This window comes from Rhinoderma darwinii, chromosome 1, assembly GCF_050947455.1.
Source record: "Rhinoderma darwinii isolate aRhiDar2 chromosome 1, aRhiDar2.hap1, whole genome shotgun sequence".
Classification (NCBI taxonomy): domain Eukaryota; kingdom Metazoa; phylum Chordata; class Amphibia; order Anura; family Rhinodermatidae; genus Rhinoderma; species Rhinoderma darwinii.
In genome coordinates, this window is record NC_134687.1 from 476,545,448 (window position 1) to 476,570,806 (window position 25,359).

General features: G+C 42.9%; 1 protein-coding gene across 5 annotated transcripts in view; it reads left to right on the plus strand.

The window, feature by feature from the left end:
• The window catches only part of MPHOSPH9 (M-phase phosphoprotein 9), a 167,098-nt gene that overhangs the window by 84,167 nt on the left and 57,572 nt on the right, over nt 1-25,359 (plus strand). For all 5 annotated transcript variants that reach the window (XM_075833976.1, XM_075833986.1, XM_075833995.1 and 2 more), the window contains 3 exons: nt 4,340-4,424; nt 9,585-9,679; nt 18,021-18,137. In XM_075833976.1, the coding sequence (XP_075690091.1) occupies nt 4,340-4,424; nt 9,585-9,679; nt 18,021-18,137 (297 nt within the window). The remainder of the gene's footprint in view (nt 1-4,339; nt 4,425-9,584; nt 9,680-18,020; nt 18,138-25,359) is intronic.

A 25,359-nucleotide genomic window follows, 5' to 3' on the forward strand; every position in this document is an offset into this window, starting at 1 on the left:
AATTTAATATTCTAATTTTGTGAGACATGAAATTTTGGGGTTTTATTAACTGTTACCATAATTATCAACCGTAAATAGATCACTCTGTGTGTAATGAATCTTTATAATATGAGTTTCGCTGTTTGAATTGAGTTACTGAAATAAATAAACTTTTTGATGATATTCTAACACCTTTTAGATGGACTAGTGTAAAATCAACTGACTTACCGTGTTATTGTGGAGGTAATCAGGCTCCTTCAGTGGGGAGTCCTGGGTCGTCTGTTTCACCCTGTGATTGTCGGTTGTCCGGATTCCGACATCCCCTCAAGTGTGGCCCCACGCTTCTGGCGCCAATTGTCAGGGTAAAACTTCCTTTTCCCTGTTATTTCACACCGAATAACCACCTCCTGTAAATTGAAAACTGAGAGCATGCATGCATGGAAAAAGTACACCAGACAGACAAGTTGGTACACATCCTCCCACAGACCAGTAGGAAGGAAACTGAACTTTTTATTGAACAAAAGAAAGAAACACACGTTCCCTCCCTAGAGATGTGGGACGTGCTTAAGCCCCATTGGCTCCTCAGCTGTAAGTTCTTCTGTACACTCTTGCATTCCAGGGGCGGTGTCTCCATAGGCGTGCCCCTGATACATGGTCCATTTTGTTACATTCCAGCTCCTTGTGTAATATACTGATATATACATACATATATAGGTAAGGATAATATTTTTGCAAACAATATACATGGTGATGATCCCTGACAACACTGCCTGCACCATGTTTTACAGAGGATGTGGAGTGCTTTGGATCATGAGCCGTTCTAAGCCTTCTCCATACTTTTCTTCCTCCCATCATTCTGGTACAGGTTGATCTTAGTTTCATCTGTCCAAAGAATGCTGTTCCAGAACTGGGCTGGCTTCTTTACATGTTGTTTGGCAAAGTCTAATCTGGCCTTTCTATTTTTGAGGCTGATTAATGGTTTGCACCTTGTGGTGAACCCTCTGTATTTGCTCTCATGAAGTCTTCTCTTTATGGTACACTTACATAATGATACATCTACTTCCAGGAGAGTGTTCTTCACTTGGGTAGATATTGTGAAAGGGTTTTTCTTCACCATGGAAAGGATTCTGCGATCATCCACCACTGTTGTCTTCGCTGGAAGTCCAGGCTTTTTGGAGTTCACGAGATCACCAGTGTTCTCTTTTTTTTAAAGAATGTACCAAACTGTCAATTTGGCCACTATTAACGTTTGTGCTATCTCTCTGATGTATTTCTTCATTTTTTTTCAGCCTAACGATGGTCTGTTTCCCTTGCATTGAGAGCTCTTTTGACCTCATGTTGTGGGTTCAAGGAACAGCTTCCAAATGCAAATGCCACACCCACCTGGAATCAACTCCAGACCTTTTACCTGCTTATTAGATGATGAATTAACAAGGAAATAGCCCATGCAGCCCATTAAATAGCTTTTGAGATAATTGTCCAATTACCTTTTGGTCCCTTGAAAAAGAGGCAGCTACATATTAAAGAGCTGTAATTCCTAAACCGTTCCTCAAATTAGGATGTGAATACCCCCAAATTAAAGCTCTGCACTTTAAGCCCATATTGAACGACTCAACCAATATTCACCAAATGTGGCACATAAGTAAATCAGGCGCTTCTGAAGGTTTAGACCGGGTTTCAGCTCTCTAGGACCTACTGTTCTCGACATATTCGCAAAAGCAAATATGATGCCACTGGCTTCCACATCAAGGACCTTTCTCCATATCACATCAGATGACCTATATTGGCCAATAGAAGCTCGCAGGTCCTTCATTCTTCGCCTCATTCACATAGTTTTAGACCAGGTTTCCATAACAACCAAGCCATTTTTCTTTACATGTTACTTGCCGTAATCGAACTGTACCTATACTGGATTTGAGCATTCTCATAAGTTGAAATCCTTTCATACCAGTCATGCCTCCAAAAAGGAAAGCTGCACTTAGACGAAAAACTCCTGTGGCAAAGCACATGGCTGCTGCCCGAGCTGCTGAAATCTCTTAACAGAACCAAGCCCGTGGATTTCAGCTATCTTTTACATTACACTAGTGGCCATTCAAGGACAATGTTGAAATCTTTGCCCTTTAGTCAGTTGATCAGAGTCAAGAGGGTAGTAAGCCAAGAGGACAAGCTATCCTCACGGCTTGATCAAATGTGTTTGAAATTTATGGAGAGGGGGTATCCCAAACATATCCTTGAGATGAATAAACAAAAGGCTCTGGATAGGAATGCCCCCCCTCAGTGGAAATACTACTAAGAAAAAGAATATTTGTATTTCCTTTGTTTCCACTTTCTCTATGATTAGTACACAAGTGAGCGATGTTCTGAGGAAAGATTGGAGAGTGCTGAGTAGAGCATTTCCCAATACCGCTGAGTTCCAAGAGAGACCTATGATGGCCTATAGGAAGGGTAGAACAATTTAAGACTAGTGTGGTTAAGGCCGACATTGGATCTAATAGTAAGGGACAAACTTTCTTGGCTCCTCCGAAACGGATGTTATCCCTGCTTGGGATGCAAAATCTGTAATAATATGTCTAAGGGCAATACTTTCAACCATCCACAAACTGGCAAACTAATGACCATCAGGGGCTTTTACACCTGTCCAGATAGCTTTTTCTATTTATCTACTTCGCTGCCCTTGTGGTCTTCACTATGTTGGGGAGTCCACAACGGAGGTGACCTTGAGGATGAGGAATCATAAATCTAACATCAAAACAAAACGACGGGGTTTACCAGTATCCAGACATTATTTGGATAAGAATGATAGGGTGTCACAACTTAAATTCAGGATTATAGACTACGTACCCCCAATGAGACGAGGTGGTGATAGGGAGCGGGCCCTTAAGAGGAAGGAATTGGAGTGGATATATAGACTTGAAACGATGTCTCCCAAGGGACTAAATGTAGAATATCCTTATGGTCCATGTATCTAGAACTAGGTGTTTTTTTTTTCTCCAGATCCCTGGGGGGTGTTGTTGCTGGACTCATTTGATGGTATAGCTAGCATATACACATATGTAACTCAACGGTCTGATCTGGACCTTTTCTTTGCATGTATTTTTATCCAATTTTATTATATTGGTGCCTATGTGTGCTATATATTAACTGTTTTTTTTCTTTTTGTATTTTTATATATACACGATCTGTGAAGCAATTTGATGGCTGCATGAAAGTAGCAGAGGCCCATTTCATGATATCGTTATTAATAATAGACTAATATTATATGTCTATTGGTTCTCTAACTTTTTATAGGATTAAAAGAAATATAGTGTGTTATAATCATGAATAAATGACAGTATTTGTGTATATATATATATATATATATATATATATATACATACTATTTTCATACATGTGTATGGTACAAGTGGATGCAGCTACTCTCTATTAAATAATATCTTCATTTTGTCAATATTTTATATGCATATATCCCCTAAGGTTATGGGTGTAGGTCTATTTGAAATTCCATATGGGATGATAATTTTCCCAGTAATGTTTATTGGTCTGAAGTAAAGAAAAAAAAAAAGTGAGTGTAGCTGTACTGTCATAACACAATATGGGCTATGGTGCCTGTTGGAAGTGGATGTTTGATTTGTGTAATATTTTTCTCATGATTCACACACTATGGTTCTAATGCAGTACTATCCATACTGCTGTGTTTTCTACTTACACAAATTCTGAAATATTAAGTTTTTGAGCCAAATTCATAAGCAGCGTAGCTCGCGCATGCGCAGACTGGCTGGAACGCTCGTTCCGGTCATGTGCATGCGCAATGGTGATCTTTTCACTGTGTGCGTTCCACAGGGTATATTTCCGGACTTTACGCCATCTTTGAGCATGCGCAGTAGATGCGCACGGACGCTGTTTCCTCGTGGTGTGTATTATCGGTAATGTATGACCTCGTCTGTCATTTACATATGCTTATATTTTTTAGATTGGCCTCTGCATCTTTCTCTAATTAGCCTAATTGCTGGTTGAAGTACTGTAGATCATTTGTATGTAATGTATATCCACATATATTGCACTTGGCATATGGAATTTAGTATTACATTTATGCACTTTGAATAACTGTTTTGTAATATGGGTTGAAACTCATGCCTACACACTGTATTTTTGCAAACTGTACATCAATTAGACTTGTGATAGTTATTAGGTGTACCTTCTATTTATACGTGACAATGTGTGTAATGTGTTACAGCTTGAGAAAGGTTCTGAGATTAACCGAAACGTCGCTGCCACTTGCTTTCTGGTTATATTTCAACACCACGTACAAAATACAAACATTTTTCATTCAATTTTATTTTTTATTTTTTTTGTATTTTAGCCTGAATACACAGATGGTTCGTCAAATACATTTTACCTCAAGAATCGGACGGAAAGTTGTAATTCTTTGTTTTCGGGTGAATCTGGTAAATACATAATTTGCACTGATTATTGGGACATTTCTGTTATTTTAGATTTGTTTTTTCTCTTGGCTGAAAATGAAAGTTGATTCATGGTATTTATAATGTTATATTTATAGGGTTGATCTGTAGAAAAAACAGCGGTGTGTGATAAATGCAGACATGCACAAATATAATAACTAAAAATGGTATTTATTTTATTGGGGTAACAGAAAGACCGGCATTAAAAACCATTAAAAAGTATCACAAGGGGTTTATGAAAGTACAGCCAAAAGGGAACAATTAAAATAAGAGGTCATCCCTCTAGCAACAAATAGCCACTAGAATGGATAGAATAATATATTCAGGAAAGGTACACGCCAATGTGTATAAGTGAACACAAATAAAGCTAAATAATCAAATGTGCAAATAAATGCAAAAAGTGCTAGTGCATAAAAAGTCCCTAGCATAACATGAAATAAGATATCACATTCTATGCAATGATACAACATCAAAAAGTGGCAGGAGGGATGACCATATGCAGCCCCACCCGTATCGCCGCAAACTAAGCCTTCCTCAGGGGTAAGGCCCCATGCACACGACCGTAAAAATTATCCGTAATTGCGGGCCGTAATACGATCCACAATTACGGACCCATTCAGTTCTATTGGCCGCGGACAACTTTCCGTATCGCTACAGATGGGTGTCCGTGCCGTAGAACTGTTCCGAAAATTATGGAACATGTCCATTCTTTTGCATTTTGCGTGGTGTGTGCCCATACTTTGTCTGGGAGCACGGCCTGAAAATGGGCACGGCCTTGTGCATGGGGCCTTAAGTGTGACATTTCTGGTAACCTCTAAATAACGGTATCAATTAATGTAACACACAACACATATCTATAGAGAAACACAATATAAATGTGATTGGTGTTGGAAAGATACATAAGTACATGGGTGCAATTTCAACACTTGCGCAAAAGATATAAATCCTGATGACCAAATAGTTAGCACATGCACATTAGAGGTAGACCCGTATTCGTTCATCATGCCTTCGGAAATAAGGATATCCTACAATACCTTCGAAGGCATCACCATATACAGGAGTGATCTCTCTATCATATATACATATCTATATATGTGTGTGTGTTATATATATATATATATATATATATATATATATATCTCTATATCCACAAAATAAAGCGCACCGAAGCAGCGCTCAAAACAAAGTGAGGAATTTAATCACCCAGCAGATGCAACCGTTCACTTCGTCAATTGAAGCATTTTCAAACGTTGCATCTGCTGGGTGATTAAATTCCTCACTTTGTTTTGAGCGCTGCTTCCGTGCTCTTTATTTTGTGGATATTCATCATATAGGGATAAGTCACTCCTTATTTTTGAAGCATACCACCGATTAGAGGGAAATTTGGTGGGATTTAATGGGGTCATAATATCTACCAGTTAACGCCCCAAAAAAAACACCCTGGTGTAGTGGGCAGGGGCAGCAAAATCTTAAATGGCATGGGGGGGGTCAAATGGGGGCTCATTTGAAAGCTCTTTTCAATACGAAAAGAATGCCGCAATCGATTTTGAGATAGGATTTTTTTTTTTTTGGCTGAGATATTTAACGTTAAAGTGATCTTCATTATCATGTACCGCGCGGGGAAAACCCTAAATGTGCGTGTGTGTGTGAGCTTGGGAATGTCACATCAAGGTGACTATAAATTACGTATTATTACAATCGGCCTCAGCGATACACAATGGACCTTGTCTACGATTGTAACACGATTTCATGTGTACAAATTTCGGTAGTCGCTTGTGAATTTCAGGGAGTGCTAATTCAGAGAGTAATTTCAATTTTTGTACATTTCTATTGTCATATCACAAAATGCATTTAACCGAAACGGAAAGGATCACTTTATTAATGATGAGAGGGAATGGTGAAGAAAAAAAAAGATCCTATCAAGAAGTAGCGGCTTTATTCAATGCCACTTCTCCTATCCGTAATCCAATTTTATTGTCAACTGTTAAAAAAAAACTGTTCATCGTTTCGAAATAACCGGTTCAATTAAAGACGCACCAAGATCCGGAAGACCCAAACATGCTAGTAATGATGAAAAAGCTTTAGATGTTCTGCTCACTGTACATGATAATCCTCATACATCTGTCTCGAGTAGAGTACAACAAGCGACTACCGAAATGTAGCCGATAATGAAGATGATAATTTTAACGTTAAATATCTCAGCGAAAAAAAAAGCCTATCTCAAAATCGTTTGCAGCATCGTTTTTGTATTGAAAAGAGCTTTCAAATGACCACTCGACGAGATTTTGCTGCCCTCGCTTACCCCACCGCGGTGTTTTTTTTGGACATTAAGGATGCACACGACAGCAAAAAACCTCTGTTTTTGCGGTCCGCAAAAACGGAGCCATTCACTTTCATTGAACACTGACACCTTTCCGTAGCACTACGGAAGGGTGTCAGTGCCGTGGAAATGTTCCGGGAATTATGGAACATGTCCGTTCTTTCGCATTTTGCGGGCCGTGCTCCCATACTTTGTATGGGAGCACGGCCCGAAAATGCGGCTGTCAGTCAGCGGCCAGCCGTGCCCGCAATCGCGGGCCGTGATTGCGGGCACGGTCGTGTGCATGGGGCCTAACTGGTAGATTTTATGACCCCATTAAATCCCACCAAATTTCAACCCTCTACCTCGAGCCGTTCAAAAGTTGTGTGTGTGTGTGTCTATAGAAAAAGGAGCGGCACCAGGACTTCAATGTAGATGAATACAAGGTTGTTTATTCCACCTCAAGTGAGCGACGTTTAGGTTCAACACAGAACCTTTCTAAAGCTGATGCACTATGCAAAGTGCCAAGTTTAAATTGGAAGTGCATGAGATGATTTACATAAATATAATTTATATAAACTATATATTAAAAAATCAATCATATCACTTAGTGAAAGGTAAAAAATACGATATATGAAAATTTCATAGTGAATAAATATACAATGCATTATATCGTCACAGTGTAAAGTGTACAAAAACTAACACAATATATATAATTAATAATAAAGTTAAATTGGAAAGGTACAGAGGCCAATAAACAAAATGAAACTTACATTACTGAAGTAGAACGCATCATCAGGTATAGAGGCAAAAGCGGCGTCCGCGCGAATCTACTGCGCATGTCAAAAGATGGCGTCTAAACCGGACATCCAGTATATGGAACGAATAGATACAGAGAAACACTACCACTCATAAAACACCATGGTAGTTGCGTTTCAGCACTCCTGCGCATGCGCCAACTACGGTACATATATATATATATATATATATATATATATATATATATATATACACTACCGTTCAAAAGTTTAGGGTCACTTAGAAATTTCCTTATTTTTGCAAGAAAAGCACAGTTTTTTTCAATGAAGATAACATTAAATTAATCAGAAATACACTCTATACATTGTTAATGTGCTAAATGACTATTCTAGCTGCAAAGGTCTGGTTTTTAATGCAATATCTACATAGGTGTATAGAGGCCCATTTACAGCAACCATCACTCCAGTGTTCTAATGGTACATTGTGTTTGCTAACTGTGTTAGAAGGCTAATGGATGATTAGAAAACACTTGAAAACCCTTGTGCAATTATGTTAGCACCGCTGTAAACAGTTTTGCTGTTTAGAGGAGCTATAAAACTGACCTTCCGTTGAGAATCTGGAGCATTACATTTGTTGGTTCGATTAAACTCTCAAAATGGATAGAAAAAGAGAGCTTTCATGTGAAACTCGACAGTCTATTCTTGTTCTTAGAAATGAAGGCTATTCCATGCGAGAAATTGCCAAGAAACTGAAGATTTCCTACAACGGTGTGTACTACTCCCTTCAGAGGACAGCACAAACAGGCTCTAACCAGAGTAGAAAGAGAAGTGGGAGGCCCCGCTGCACAACTGAGCAACAAGACAAGTACATTAGAGTCTCTAGTTTGAGAAATAGACGCCTCACAGGTCCTCAACTGGCAGCTTCATTAAATAGTACCCGCAAAACGGCAGTGTCAACGTCTACAGTGAAGAGGCGACTCCGGGATGCTGGCCTTCAGGGCAGAGTGGCAAAGAAAAAGCCATATCTGAGACTGGCTAATAAAAGGAAAAGATTAATATGGGCAAAAGCACATAGACATTGGACAGAGGAAGATTGGAAAAAAGTGTTATGGACAGACAAATCGAAGTTTGAGGTGTTTGGATCACACAGAAGAACATTTGTGAGACGCAGAACAACTGAAAAGATGCTGGAAGAGTGCCTGACGCCATCTGTCAAGCATGGTGGAGGTAATGTGATGGTCTGGGGTTGCTTTGGTGCTGGTAAAGTGGGAGATTTGTACAAGGTAAAAGGGATTTTGAATAAGGAAGGCTATCACTCCATTTTGCAACGCCATGCCATACCCTGTGGACAGCGCTTGATTGGAGCCAATTTCATCCTACAACAGGACAATGACCCAAAGCACACCTCCAAATGATGCAAGAACTATTTAGGGAAGAAGCAGGCAGCTGGTATTCTATCTGTAATGGAGTGGCCAGCGCAGTCACCAGATCTCAACCCCATAGAGCTGTTGTGGGAGCAGCTTGACCGTATGGTACGCAAGAAGTGCCCATCAAGCCAATCCAACTTGTGGGAGGGGCTTCTGGAAGCATGGGGTGAAATTTCTCCCGATTACCTCAGCAAATTAACAGCTAGAATGCCAAAGGTCTGCAATGCTGTAATTGCTGCAAATGGAGCATTCTTTGACGAAAGCAAAGTTTTAAGGAGAAAATTATTATTTCAAATAAAAATCATTATTTCGAACCTTGTCAATGTCTTGACTATATTTTATAGTCATTTTGCAACTCATTTGATAAATATAAGTGTGAGGTTTTCATGGAAAACACAAAATTGTCTGGGTGACCCCAAACTTTTGAACGGTAGTGTGTATATACACACACACACACACACACACACACAGCATAGGAGTTAGAGGTTCAAAAATATAAGGATATATAATAATTTCACATATCTTATCACAATTCGTATCAAAATGATACAATATAGCTGTATATAATAGTGAGAAAAATGATGCTTTAATGTAATAGAGTTTAATTCTATCGGGCTATTCAAATAAAATACAAAGAGTACCTTGTCTTGTATATTAATAGGGTTTACTTACTGGATGATGAATGAAAAGGAGATGTACCATCCTTTACCTGAAAACTTTGAAACTGGATTTTCAAAACTTTTTTCTGCCAAAGAGGTATGTATCCTGTAAATCCTGTGTGTATGTGCTGAACAGGTTTATGAACAGACAAGTTGGTTATTTAAAGGCTGCCAAACAAATTTGGAACTGTTCCAGTAGTCTATTTTTTTTTTCATGAAAGTAGGAAACATCGGAAGAGAATTAGGGGTAAACCAATGTAAATTACTGTTCTCATATGCCAAATTTAAAATCCTGGGCCTCGACTCCTAACAAACTATTTTGCGTACATAAGTTGTGTGCATGTATATATACTGTATTATATATCGTGCGGGGATCTCCTGAAGCCCGTGCTGTTGCTAACCGTCTCTGGCTTCAGGGCAATGATCGGAGACCACTAGCAGCTTTCTCCGATCATATTTAACCCCTCAGATGCGGCACTCAATAGCGAGCGCCGCATCTGAGTGATTTTAGAGGGAGGGGGCTCCCTCTCTCATCCCACTGGCATCTCCGCGTGCATCACGGGGTGCCGATGTGGTCTATGGCAGCCTGAGGGCCTAACAAAGGCCCCCAGGTCCGCATTTAGTGATTGCCTGTTCGGCTATGCCAGACACATGACCTAACAGTTGCCTGTCCGTTTTACACTGACCGGCAATAATACACTGCAATACCGAAGTATTGCAGTGTATTATAATAGCGATCAAAAGTTTGCACAGTGAAGTCCCCCAGTGGGACTAAAAATAAAGTAAAAAAAAAAGTTAAATAAAGTTTGAAATAAATAAATGTCCCAAGTAAAAAAAACAAAAAACAAAAACCCCACTTTTTCCCCTTACAAAATACTTTATGAAAAAAAGTAAAAAGTTACTCATATTTGGTATCTCCGCGTCCGTAACGAACCCAACTATAAAACGATTACATTATTTAACCCGCACGGTGAACGCCGTAAAAAATATAATAAAAAAACAACGCCAGAATTGCTGTTTTCTGTTCATCCTGCCTTCAAAAGAATTTGATAAAAAGTGATCAAACGTCACATCTAATCCAAAATGGTACCAATACAAACTACAAGTCGTCCTGCAAAAAAAAATCCCTCATACAGCTGCATAGGTCAAAAAATAAAAAAGTTATGGCTCTTAAAATATGGCAACACAAAAGCAAATAATTTTTTTTTAAATGTGTGTGTTTTTAGTGTGTAAAAGTAGGAAAACATAAAAAAATCCATATATATTTGGTATCGCCGCAATCGTAACGACCCGCTGAATAAAGTTATTATGTTATTTATACTACACGGTAAACGACGTAAAATTAAGACGCAAGAAACATGGCGAAATTTACTAAAAAATTTGTTACAAAATTAATCAATAAATTATATGTACCCCAAAATGGTGCTATTATAAAATACAACTTGTCCCGCAAAAAAAAAGTCCTTATACAGCGATGTCGACGTTATAAACGTTATAGATCTTGGAAGGCGACAATGGAAAAACGTACAAAATTGCTCGGTCATTAAGGTTTAAAATACCTTCGGTATTAAGGGGTTAAAAGAGTGTATTAATTGTCATTAAATTGTTTTGTTCAGTGTACCTCTGTGTGAAAAATGCACTTAATAAATTAAGAAAAAAAACAAAACACATTAGTTTTAACCCCCTCCTGCTTTGGCCACTTTTGACCTTCCTGACCGAGCCTCATTTTTCAAATCTGACATGTTTCAATTTATGTGGTAATAACTTCGGAATGCTTTTACCTATCCAAGCGATTCTGATATTGTTTTCTCGTGACACATTGGACTTTGTTACTGGCAAAATTTGCTCGATACATTCAGTATTTAAATGTGAAAAACACCAAAATTTAGTGAAAAAATTGCATTTTTCTAAATTTAAATGTATCTACTTGTAAGACAGGCAGTTATACCACACAAAATAGTCGCTAATTAACATCCCCCATATGTCTACATTAGATTGACATCGTTTTTTAAACCTTCTTTTATTTTTCTATGACGTTACAAGGCTTTGAGGGCCTTATATATTAAGAAACCTCCAAAAAGTCACCCCATGTTAAAAACTTCACCCCTCTAAAGTATTCAAAACAGCATTTAGAAAGTTTCTTTACCCTTTAGACGTTTCACAGGAATTAAACCAAAGTAGAGGTGAAATTTACAAATTAAATTTTTTATTGTTGCAGAAATTCATTTTTAATCCATTTTTTTGTAACACAAAGTTTTACCAGAGAAACGCAACTCAATGTTTATTGCCCAGGTTCTGCAGTTTTAGGAAATATCCCACATGTGACCTTAGTGTGCTAATGGACTGAAGCACAGACCTCAGAAGCAAAGGAGTACCTAGAGGATTTTGGGCCTCCTTTTTATTAGAACATATTTTAGGCACCATGTCGGGTTTGAAGGGTTCTTGCGGTGCCAAAACAGTGGAAATCCCCCAAAATTTACCCCATTTGGTAAACTACACACCTTAAGGAAATTATCTAGGGGTATCGTGAGCATTTTGACCTTACAGGTTTATTGCAGAAATTATTGGAATAAGGCGGTGAAAATGGAAAGCTACATTCTTTCAAAGAAAATGTAGGTTTAGCTAATTTTTTCTCATTTCCACAAGGACTAAAGGAGATAAAGCACCGCAAAATTTGTAAAGCAATTTCTCCCGAGTAAAACAATACCCCAAATGTGGTAATAAACGTCTGTTTGGACACACGGCCGGGCTTAGAAGGGAAAGAGTGCCATTTGGCTTTTGGAGCTCAAATTTAGCAGGAATGGTTTTCGCAGGCCATGTCGCGTTTGCAGAGCCCCTGAGGGACCAAAACAGTGGAAACCCCCCACAAGTGGCTCCATTTTGGAAACTACACCCCTTGAGGAAATTATTTAGGGGTATAGTTAGCATTTTGACAACGCAGGTTTTTTGCAGAAATGATTGGAAGTAGGCATTGAAAATTAAAATCTACGTTCTTTCAAAGAAAATGTAGGTTTAGCCTTTTCTCATTTCCACAAGTACTAAAGGAGAAAAAGCACTGCAAAATTTGTAAAGCATTTTCTCACGAGTAAAACAGTACCCCATATGTGGCAATAAACGGCTTTTTGGACCCACGGCAGGGCTTAGAAGGCAAAGAGCGCCATTTGGCTTTTGGAGCTCAAATTTAGCAGGAATGGCTTGTGGAGGCCATGTCTCATTTGCAGAGCCCCTGAGGGGACAAAACAATGAAAACACCCAAAAAGTTACTCCATTTAGGAAACTACACCCCTTGAGGAATCCATCTAGGGGTGTAGTTAGCATTTTGACCCCACAGGTGTTTCATAGATTTAATTTGAATTGGGCAGTGAAAATAAAACTTAAATTTTTTTTCCAATAAGTCATAGCTTTAGCGCAAAATCTTTCATTTTCTCAAAAAATAAAGCAGAAAAAGAACCCCAACATTTGTTAAGCAATTTCTCCCGAGTATGGCAATACCCTATATGTGGTTATAAGCTCATTTTTGGGCACACGGCAGGGCTCAGAATGGAAAGAGTGCCATTTTGCTTTCAGAGTACAGATTTTGCTGGATTTCTGGTCGCTATGTAGCATTTGCAATATCCCTGTGGGACCAAAACAGTGGAAACCCCCCAAAAGTGACCCCCATTTTGGAAACTACACCCGTCAAGGTATTCACCTAGGGGTATAGTGAGCATGTTAACCCTGCAGGTCTTTTGCATAAATTAGTGTGCACTCGTTATTGCAGAGTGAAAATGTGATTTTTCAATAGATATGCCAATATGTGGTGCTCAGCTTGTGCCACCATAACAAGACAGCTCTATAATTATGCTGCGTTTCCCAGTTTTAGAATCACCCTACATGGGGCCCTAATCTTTTGCCTGGACATTTGACAGGGCTCAGGAATGAGAGAATACCATGTGAAATTGAAGCCTAATTTACACAGAATTGGTTCACAATTGCAGAGGCTCAGATGGGAAATAATAAAAGAAACCCCCCAGAAGTGACCCCATTTTAGAAACGACAACCCTCAATGCATTTATTAAGGGGTGTAGTGAGCATTTTCACCCCACAGGTCTTTTCCATAAATAAATGCGCTGGTGCAAAGTAAAAATAAAAATTTTTCCCCAGAATTGCCAATTCAGTGGCAAGTATGTCATGCCCAGCTTATGCCACTGTAGATACACACCCCAAAAATTGTTAAAAGGGTTCTCCCGGGTATGGCGGTATGTGGAAGTAAACTGCTGTTTGGGCACGCTGTAGGGCTCTGATGGGTGGGAGCGCCATTTGGCTTTTAAAGCGTAGATTTTGCTTGATAGTAGTTTTGTTTGAGTATTACTGGTGTTTCCGTTTATAATGTGGGGGCATATGTAACCTGAGCAAAGTACATCAGGGGCATAGTCAGGTGGTATAATAATGGGGTAAACCATAAAATAATCCATAGATGTGTATTACGTTGTGAAGCAATCCTTTGTGCACAGGCCGGTGTCGCACTGATAAACGGTGTCTTTACTTATCCCCCTTTTGGTCCACACTCCGCACCTTTGCAGTTTAGGGAATTTTGCTAGGAAGTGTTATCCTGATATAATACGAGCTCCCTCGCTTCTAGCAGATATGTTTGGCCCCCCCTTTCTGGTTCCCTAATATTAGGGCCCAGATAAATCGCCTCTTGAAACAGACGAAATGTTCCCCTCTGATCTGCACAACTGCATATTTCTTATTTCCTGATTTATGGAAGCCTTAACTAAATTTATTTTTTCATACACGTAGTGGTATGAGGGCTGTTTTTTTGCGGGACGAGCTGTAGCGATTATTGGTACCATTTTGGGGTACATGCAACTTTTTGATCACTTTTTATCCTATTTTTTGAGAGGCAAGGTGACCAAAAAACAGCAATTCTGGCATAGTTTCTTTAGGGTTTTTTTATACAGCGTTCACCGTGCTTTATAAATTACATGTTAAGTTTATTCTGCGGGTCAGTACGATTCGGGCGATACCTAATTTATAGCACTTTTTTATGTTTTACAACTTTTTGCACAATATAATTACTTTTGTGAAAAGAATGTATTTTTTCTGTCGCCATGTTGTGAGAACCATAACTTTTTAATTTTTTAATCGACGGAGCTGTATGAGGGCGTGTTTTTTGCGAGACGAGTTATAGTTTTTATAGGCACCATGTTTGGATACATGCGACTTTTTGATCACTTTTTATTTCAATTTTTGTAGGGCAAAGTGACCAAAAAACTGAAATTCTGGCATTATTTTTTACGTGTTTTTTTACGCCGTTTACCGCGTGGAATAAATAACATAATATTTTTATAGTTTAGGCCGTTACAGTCGCGGCGATACCAAATATGTATGGTTTATATATTTTTTTTCAATAATAAAGGACTTGTTAAACGAAAAAGGGCGATTGTAAAAAATATAATAAAAGTTTTAAGTAATAAATTAAAACACAACTTTTTTTTCACATTTTTTTACACTTTACTTTAGTCCTACTAGGGGACTTGAAGGTCGAACTGTCCAGGTTTTTTTTTTTCTAACACATTGCACTACCTACTAGTGCAATGTATTAGATCTGTCAGTCATTCACTGACAGCAAGCCGATTAGGCTTCGCCTCCGAGCGGGGCCTAATCGGCTTCCGTAATGGCAAACAGAAGGCCATTGTTGGGTCTCCTGGTGTCATAATAATAGCAGTCGTGCGATTGCAGGGCACAGCTGGCCATCTGCTAGCAACCACAAAGATGCAGCGATCGCATCCGATCACTGCATCTGAGGGGTTAATAGCAGGGATCGGAGCTAGCTCCGGTTCCTGCCGTTACAAGTGGATGTCAGCTGTAACATACAGCTGATATCTACCGCTGATGACGCCGGCTCGTCTGCTGAGCCGGCGCCATCTTGCCGGCGGCTACGGAAGCCTTTCAGGCCCCAGCTCCGGGCGGGGGCTGGAAGTTTTCCATGCTAGGCACACCGGGAGGCCAGTGATAGGCCTACAGTTGCCATTGCAACCACCGACACCCAGGCAATTTCATTGCTGGGGTGTAGATGAGCTGCAGACACCTTAAAGAGGCTCTGTCACCACATTATAAGTGCCCTATCTCCTACATAAGGATATCGGCGCTATAATGTAGATGACAGCAGTTCTTTTTATTTAAAAAAACGATCTATTTTTACCACTTTATTAGCGATTTTAGATTTATGCTAATGAGTTGCTTAATGCCCAAGTAGGCGTATTTTTACTTTAGACCAAGTGGGCGTTGTACAGGGGAGTGTATGACGCTGACCAATCAGCATCATGCACTCCTCTCCATTCATTTACTCAGCGCATAGGGATCCTGCTAGATCCTTATGTGCTGTCTTATACTAACACAATAACAATACTGAGGTGTTTAGACCGTGAATAGACATTCCACGGGATGTCTATTCACAATCTCTGCACTTCGTTACTCTGTCTGTGGTTGTTACAACAGAGGAAGCGTGATCTCGTTGTAACCTGCCATTTACCGCGTAATCTCGCGAGATTACGCTTCCTCTGCTGTAACTACTATAGAAACAGTAACGAAGTGCAGGGATTGTGAATAGACATCCCATGGAATGTCTATTCACTGTCTAAACACTTCAGTATTGTTAATGTGTTAGTATAAGACCGCACATAAGAATCTAGCAGGATCGCTATGTGCTGTGTAAATGAATGGGGAGAAGTGCATGATGGTGATTGGTCAGCGTCATACACTCCCCTGTACAACGCCCACTTGGTCTAAAGTAAAAACACACCCACTTGGGCATTAAGCAACTCAGTAGCATAAATCTAAAATCGCTAATAAAGTGGTGAAAATAGATAGTTTTTTTTAAATAAAAAGCACTGCTGTCACCTACATTATAGCGCCGATCTCCTTATGTAGGAAATACGGCACTTATAATGTGGTGACAGAGCCTCTTTAAATGTAGCGATAGCTTTTGACGGCTGCATTTAAGGGGTTAATGTCGGGATCGAAGCTAACTTCGGTCCCCGCCGTTACAGCAGGATGTCAGCTGTCAGATACAGCTGACATCCGGGGATGATGGCACCGACTCAGCTTCTGAGGCGGTGCCATGCATTTGTCGTAAGTATACATCATTTTGCGGGAAGCACTGGCTTTCCATGTCGTATACTTACGACAAATGTCGGGAAGGTGTTAAACAGAATGGGAATTTTAGATAATTCAGATATGTGCATTATGTTTTATCATAAATCTAATCTTAAAGATAGGAACCGCACTGTAAAAAAAAATAAATAGGCTTGTATAGCGGGTTGTAGCCTCAGAGAATTTGACATCCGCGAACAAACTTCAATGGGTTTGGAGTGCAGCCTCAACTCCTTGGAGTTCTTTTGTGGGTGGCTCATCATAAGGATATTTACGCAAGAATTCTGTGCTGATCTAATCCATTCAATAGCACTATATGGTAATGTGACCCCTATGTTGACTCTGTTGCAGTATGGTCGTCTAAATGCAGCTTAAAAAAAAATCTGCCACTAGTTTAGTAATGCCCAATCTCCTAGCTAATCTAATAGGCGCTGTCACATTGATAATGCTAGTGAAAATTGTCCCAAAACATTTATTATTTTAAAAGTTATTTTCTAAATATGCAAATGAGCCTATACTTGGCAAGTGGGTGTCAACCCCAGCGATTCTCCTGAGGTGGAGCTGCATCACAGTATCTGACTCTGTCCTATCAGCATGAAGCTGCTTCACACAGTGTGAGAGACTGAGGCTGGAGGAACGGGGATCACTTCAAATCGCCATATCTCCGGCTGTGGACCACCTAGAACAGCGGTTTTGGTGGCATATGAAGGATGAGATTCTAAGTTCTGGCTGTGAAACAACTGGAGATATGACCAGTTGAAAACACAGTCGGGAATGGAAGCTATAGATCACGCTGTGTTGCTGGGCAGGGAAGGGGGAGAAGCTTTATGATGATAGGACAGCGTCATACAGAAAACAATACACTGCCCAGAGTGAAAAGAAAGAGTCACCTTCTATTTGGCTATTAGAGCTAAATACGCATATTTCGAAAAATGCACAGAACTTTGCAAATAATAAACGTTTTTGGGAAAAAAAATCACACTAGTTATCTGCATCATAGCGCCTATTAGATTAGTTCAGAGATAGGGCATTAATAAACTAGTGACAGATCCTCTTTAAAGCTCTGTTTACATTAGCGCCATGGCTTCCGTTTTATAATCCTGATAAACGCATTGATTTAAAAGTAAAGGATTATTCTCCCTGTGAGGCTAAATTGGCCTCAATTGCCCAGAGAGATTTGTTTTGCTTCCTTCTTGTCTAAATAGCAAAGTGTGAATAAGGAAGAACTTGATGACCGCACTTCAACGTCTTCTTTTTTTTATTTGTGTAACAATATCATTCTTCTTTTTTAAATGTATTAGCCTGAGGAAGCGAGAATTCCATCTCTAACAGATATATATCACCAGAAACAAAAAGAGCGTGGACAGTACTCTGGCTGGGAACCTCTGTCTCCTTCTGAGCACACTCATCCTCCGGAGGTAAAAATCACATAGACATGCAGGAATGTCTGAAGTAACATATGAATGTAGTTACTGTTCAGCTTTATGTGAAATCTGAATGTTCAAAAGTGCATAGGAGTTCTATGGGCAATATACACTGACTGGTGGTTAAAGGATATTGACTTTTTTTTTTAAAGTCAAATTTAAAAATAAAATTAAAACCATGTATTATGTGATTTTATGCAACTTTAAAATAGGTTTTTATTAAAAATGTTCTTACTTTTTGAGATACAGCTCTATGTATCCTATATACATAGAAGTTGTATCTTGCCGTCAAAGCCGAATCCCTCGGGTAAGCAGGACTGAGCGCTCGGGAGAAAACTGGTACTTCACAGGGCTGGCCTTAGGCGCATCACTCCAGCAGGTGGAAGGGGCGCTGCACTGGCTCCCTTCCCCTGCTTGTTTCACAAGCGCCCGGGCCCGGCGACTCAGCAGCCACCTTTCCGCCCGTGCGCTTCACTCAGTGGCTTGCTGCCGCTGTAGCAGCCATAGCGGCGACATTGGGCATGAGGGTGCCCGTCCCGCCCGTTGCGACCATGGCTACAGAGGTAGCGATGCCACTAACTACTAGCGCCACTGTAGCTCCCTGAAAGAGCGGAATCCCCGTGTGGTCGGGGTTTCCGCTCCTGGACGGAGCGCTTGGTGTCTCTGTCTGTATATGAACACGGAATCCCCGTCCACAGCGTTGCCGAATCTGTGACCGGGGATTATACTCCAGGAGAGGCCCTTGTTGACATCACTGTCCATAGATGGACAGAGACGTCAGGGGCTTTTCCTGGAGTGGAATCCCCGACGCTGTGACCGGAGATTCCACTCCAGGAGAAGCCAGTGACGTCATTGTCCATAAATGGACACAGACGACAGGAGCTTCTCCTAGAGGGGAATCCCCGGTCACAGCGTCGGCAACGATGTGGACGGGGATTCCGCTTCAGGAGTTGCCCCTGATGTCACTGTCCATATATGGACAAAGACATCGAGCGGAGCGCTCCAGGAGTGGAATCCCCATCCACAGGGGGATTCCGTTCCTTCAGGGAGCTACAGTGGCGCTATCTACAGGAAGGGGGAGGGAGCGCTATCTACAAGGAGACTGTGTGGCACTACCTACCAGGGGGCTGTGTGGCACTACCTACCAGGGGGCTGTGTGGCACTACCTACCAGGGGGCTGTGTGGCACTACCTACCAGGGGGCCGTGTGGCACTACCTACCAGGGGGCCGTGTGGCACTACCTACCAGGGGGCCGTGTGGCACTACCTACAGGGGGCCGTGTGGCACTACCTACAAGGAGCTGTGTGGCACTACCTACAAGGGGCTGTCTGGCATTATTTACAGGGGGCTGTGTGGCGCTACCTACAAGGGGGAATCTGAGTGGGGGGCTGATGGTCTTGATGTGGTTTCCACCTCTGAGCCCCAATTGAAATGAATAGGAGGCAGAAAATGCCTGCGGCACTCGTTTGGTACTTTTTTGCATGCGTCTTTTGCATTAGCTTCAATGGCTTAAAAAAAACTATAAAATAAAAAAATCAAACAATGTCAATTCAAAATCTGCTTCAAACTTCCTGAAGGAATTTTGAGGCTGATTTTTTTTTTTGCCTTACAAAAAACGCTGTGTGAACATACCCTAAAAGTGTAGTTCTTGTTTTTAGCCGTTTTCTGTCTTTCTCAAAACAACTTTTGGTAGGGGTGTCCTGAGGAAATTTTCCAGTGGTGCCTCGAGTCCAAAAAGTTTGGGAAACTCTGTACTAGGCTGCATGATCACGCCGGCCTACGCAAGGATCCCGTCATGGAGCAGCTCAGTTCGTCAGTTCGTCGTGGGAACGGGGCCTAGGTGAGTACAATTTTTTTTTGGGGGGGGGGGCACTGTGTACAATAGGGAGGTAGGGGGCTGTATGGCTCGATCTACAAAGAGGAGGTGGGGAATTTTGGCACTGTCTACAGGGAGGCTGTATGGCACAATCTACAGGGGGGCACTATCTACAAGGGAGAGGCTGTGTGTGGCAGCCAGGGGAGGGGGGCATTATACTGTGTGGGGGCCACTAAGCGAACATTATATTGTGTAGGGTTACTACAGAAGGCATAATACTGTGTGGGCACAATTGGAGGACAAAATACTGTGTCCTTGAAGGGGTTATAATATATGTTATGTTATTAAATATGATTATTATACTGTATGGGGGGCACTAAAGGGGCATTATACTGTGTGGGAGCACTATATATGGCATTATACTTTTTTTTTTATGGGGCATTTTTTTTATGATGGGGTGGGGTGCTGAAAGATAATTTCGCATGGGGCGCCATCTATCCTAAGGCCAGCCCTGGTCCTACATGTCTCTGACACGCAGGATCCAGCTGTTATCGGTCACATCTAAGTTTATGAACTTAGATGTGATTGTTATTAGCTGTAATATACAGCCGACATCCCACTGCAATATCCGGAATCCGATTATATCTCCGATTCCGTCCGTTTCACCCCTTCAATGACAACGGTATCAAAATGGTTAGACAGATGGATGAGGTTTCCCCTGACACCCTATTGGTGCTCCTGCCATGGCTGTATGCTTGGCCCAATAGATTCAACCCAGTGCATATTAATATCTCATATTGAAAAGGTATACAAAATTAAATATATATGATCTACAAGAATCCGTGAAGTCTAATCCATATGATAAAAAAAAATACTTTTTTATTTTATACTTAAAGCGTAACTAAACTTTGGATCAACTTTTTATTTTCTAGCAGCATGTGTAATATAAATATATTTTGTAATATACTTTATTAATGAATTTGGGCTCCTTTTTGTGTTTATATGTGTTTTTAAATGGCTACTCTGACACTTTTTTACTACATTTTATTTCTTGTATTTCTCTTGTTGCTAGCAAAAATCCGTACACCGTTTGAATGTATCGGTGTACGGATTCTGCTGCCTAGGAGTACGGGTGGGTGGCGGCCCCCTCCAGACGTCAGATGTGCACGCCCCCTTCGTGACGTCAGGAAGGTCTCTGCCTCTACACACTACACAGTCCGGACTATAGTGTGTGTGAGAGGCGCGCTCCAGCAGCATAGCGCAGGTCTGGCGCCCCCTCCCTGTCCCCTCTTCCCCCTGTGCACTCTACTATAACCGGCAGGGAGGAGAATGGCCGCTCTGCTACTGTCCGGACTATAGTGTGTGTGAGAGGCGCTCCAGTAGCAGAGCGCAGGTCTGGCGCCCCCTCCCTGTCCCCTCTTTCCCCTGTGCACTCTACTATAACCGGCAGGGAGGAGAATGACATCTCTGCTACTGTCCGGACTATAGGGTGTGTGTGAGGCGCTCCAGTAGCAGAAGCGCAGGTCTGTCGCACCCTCCCTGTCCCCGCTTCCCCCTGTCCCCTCTTCCCCCTGTCCCCTGTGCTATAACCGGCAGGGAGGAGAATGACTGCTCTGCTACTGTCCGGACTATAGTGTGTGTGAGAGGCGCGCTCCAGCAGCATAGCGCAGGTCTGGCGCCCCCTCCCTGTCCCCTCTTCCCCCTGTGCACTCTACTATAACCGGCAGGGAGGAGAATGGCCGCTCTGCTACTGTCCGGACTATAGTGTGTGTGAGAGGCGCTCCAGTAGCAGAGCGCAGGTCTGGCGCCCCCTCCCTGTCCCCTCTTTCCCCTGTGCACTCTACTATAACCGGCAGGGAGGAGAATGACATCTCTGCTACTGTCCGGACTATAGGGTGTGTGTGAGGCGCTCCAGTAGCAGAAGCGCAGGTCTGTCGCACCCTCCCTGTCCCCGCTTCCCCCTGTCCCCTCTTCCCCCTGTCCCCTCTTCCCCCTGTCCCCTGTGCTATAACCGGCAGGGAGGAGAATGACTTCTCTGCTACTGTCCGGACTATAGTGTGTGTGAGAGGCGCGCTCCAGCAGCATAGCGCAGGTCTGGCGCCCCCTCCCTGTCCCCTCTTCCCCCTGTGCACTCTACTATAACCGGCAGGGAGGAGAATGGCCGCTCTGCTACTGTCCGGACTATAGTGTGTGTGAGAGGCGCTCCAGTAGCAGAGCGCAGGTCTGGCGCCCCCTCCCTGTCCCCTCTTTCCCCTGTGCACTCTACTATAAGCGGCAGGGAGGAGAATGACATCTCTGCTACTGTCCGGACTATAGGGTGTGTGTGAGGCGCTCCAGTAGCAGAAGCGCAGGTCTGTCGCACCCTCCCTGTCCCCGCTTCCCCCTGTCCCCGCTTCCCCCTGTCCCCTGTGCTATAACCGGCAGGGAGGAGAATGACTGCTCTGCTACTGTCCGGACTATAGTGTGTGTGAGAGGCGCGCTCCAGCAGCATAGCGCAGGTCTGGCGCCCCCTCCCTGTCCCCTCTTCCCCCTGTGCACTCTACTATAACCGGCAGGGAGGAGAATGGCCGCTCTGCTACTGCCCGGACTATAGTGTGTGTGAGAGGCGCTCCAGTAGCAGAGCGCAGGTCTGGCGCCCCCTCCCTGTCCCCTCTTTCCCCTGTGCACTCTACTATAACCGGCAGGGAGGAGAATGACATCTCTGCTACTGTCCGGACTATAGGGTGTGTGTGAGGCGCTCCAGTAGCAGAAGCGCAGGTCTGTCGCACCCCCCCTGTCCCCGCTTCCCCCTGTCCCCGCTTCCCCCTGTCCCCTGTGCTATAACCGGCAGGGAGGAGAATGACTGCTCTGCTACTGTCCGGACTATAGTGTGTGTGAGAGGCGCGCTCCAGCAGCATAGCGCAGGTCTGGCGCCCCCTCCCTGTCCCCTTTTCCCCCTGTGCACTCTACTATAACCGGCAGGGAGGAGAATGACATCTCTGCTACTGTCCGGACTATAGGGTGTGTGTGAGGCGCTCCAGTAGCAGAAGCGCAGGTCTGTCGCACCCTCCCTGTCCCCTCTTCCCCCTGTCCCCTCTTCCCCCTGTCCCCTCTTCCCCCTGTCCCCTGTGCTATAACCGGCAGGGAGGAGAATGACTTCTCTGCTACTGTCCGGACTATAGTGTGTGTGAGAGGCGCTCCAGTAGCAGAGCGCAGGTCTGGCGCCCCCTCCCTGTCCCCTCTTTCCCCTGTGCACTCTACTATAAGCGGCAGGGAGGAGAATGACATCTCTGCTACTGTCCGGACTATAGGGTGTGTGTGAGGCGCTCCAGTAGCAGAAGCGCAGGTCTGTCGCACCCTCCCTGTCCCCTGTGCTATAACCGGCAGGGAGGAGAATGACTGCTCTGCTACTGTCCGGACTATAGTGTGTGTGAGAGGCGCGCTCCAGCAGCATAGCGCAGGTCTGGCGCCCCCTCCCTGTCCCCTCTTCCCCCTGTGCACTCTACTATAACCGGCAGGGAGGAGAATGGCCGCTCTGCTACTGCCCGGACTATAGTGTGTGTGAGAGGCGCTCCAGTAGCAGAGCGCAGGTCTGGCGCCCCCTCCCTGTCCCCTCTTTCCCCTGTGCACTCTACTATAACCGGCAGGGAGGAGAATGACATCTCTGCTACTGTCCGGACTATAGGGTGTGTGTGAGGCGCTCCAGTAGCAGAAGCGCAGGTCTGTCGCACCCCCCCTGTCCCCGCTTCCCCCTGTCCCCGCTTCCCCCTGTCCCCTGTGCTATAACCGGCAGGGAGGAGAATGACTGCTCTGCTACTGTCCGGACTATAGTGTGTGTGAGAGGCGCGCTCCAGCAGCATAGCGCAGGTCTGGCGCCCCCTCCCTGTCCCCTTTTCCCCCTGTGCACTCTACTATAACCGGCAGGGAGGAGAATGGCCGCTCTGCTACTGCCCGGACTATAGTGTGTGTGAGAGGCGCTCCAGTAGCAGAGCGCAGGTCTGGCGCCCCCTCCCTGTCCCCTCTTTCCCCTGTGCACTCTACTATAACCGGCAGGGAGGAGAATGACATCTCTGCTACTGTCCGGACTATAGGGTGTGTGTGAGGCGCTCCAGTAGCAGAAGCGCAGGTCTGTCGCACCCTCCCTGTCCCCGCTTCCCCCTGTCCCCTGTGCTATAACCGGCAGGGAGGAGAATGACAGCTCTGCTACTGTCAGGACTATAGTTTGTGTGAGAGGCGCTCCAGTAGCAGAAGACACGCCCCTAGCAACTGCCAGAATCAGGAAGTGGGAGAAAATAGATGTGGACGGTTTCCAAAAAGGGTACTTAAGTGAAAAAATATTGCTAGGAGTAATGAAGTCACATAGAGAAACTTTTATATAGCAGTTTAAATATTTTTTATTTTTTTTGCGAAAGTTTAGCTACGCTTTAATCTAAATCATAGAGTTTACAAACACATGAGGGATCATCTAAAATGTCACGGAATCCAAAACAAAACAACCCTGTGCAAACAATAGTCCTCAGAGCTAATGGCTATAAACTTATCTTTGTAGCTAGAACAATAAATCAATTTAGGATAGAGAAGACAAGCACCGGTCGACTCGCTCCTAAAACAACAATGGACCTGATTAATACCTGTTGAAGAGGCTCTGTCACCAGATTATAAGTGCCCCATCTCCTACATAATCTGATCGGCGCTGTAATGTAGATAACAGCAGTGTTTTTTATTTTGAAAAACCATAATTTTTGAGCAAGTTATGAGCAATTTTAGATTTACTTTCTTAAAGCCCAACTGGTCGTGTTTTTACTTTGGTCAGCCTCATACACTTCTTTTCAACACCCACTTGGTCAAAAGTAAAAACACGCCCAGTTGGTCTTTAAGAAACTAAATCTAAAATTGCTCATAACTTGCTCAAAAATTATCGTTTTTCAAAATAAAAACCACAGTTATCTACATTCCAGCGCCGATCAGATTATGTAGGAGATAGGACACTTATAATCTGGTGACAGAGCCTCTTTAATGTGCAGGGAGTTAAAGAGGCTCTGTCACCACATTATAAGTGCCCTATCTCCTACATAATGAGATCGGCGCTGTAATGTAGGTGACAGCAGTGCTTTTTATTTAGAAAAACTATCTATTTTTACCACATTATTAGCGATTTTAGATTTATGCTAATTCGTTTCTTAATGCCCAAGTGGGCGTGTTTTTACTATAGACCAAGTGGGCGTTGTACAGAGGAGTGTATGACGCTGACCAATCAGTGACCAATCAGCGTCATACACTTCTCCCCATTCATTTAGACAGCGCATAGTGACACTGCGTTGTTCACTATGTGCTCTCTTATACTGACATATTAACGTTACTGAAGTGTTTAGACCGTGACTAGACATTCCTTCCAGCCAGGACGGGATGTCTGTTCACAAT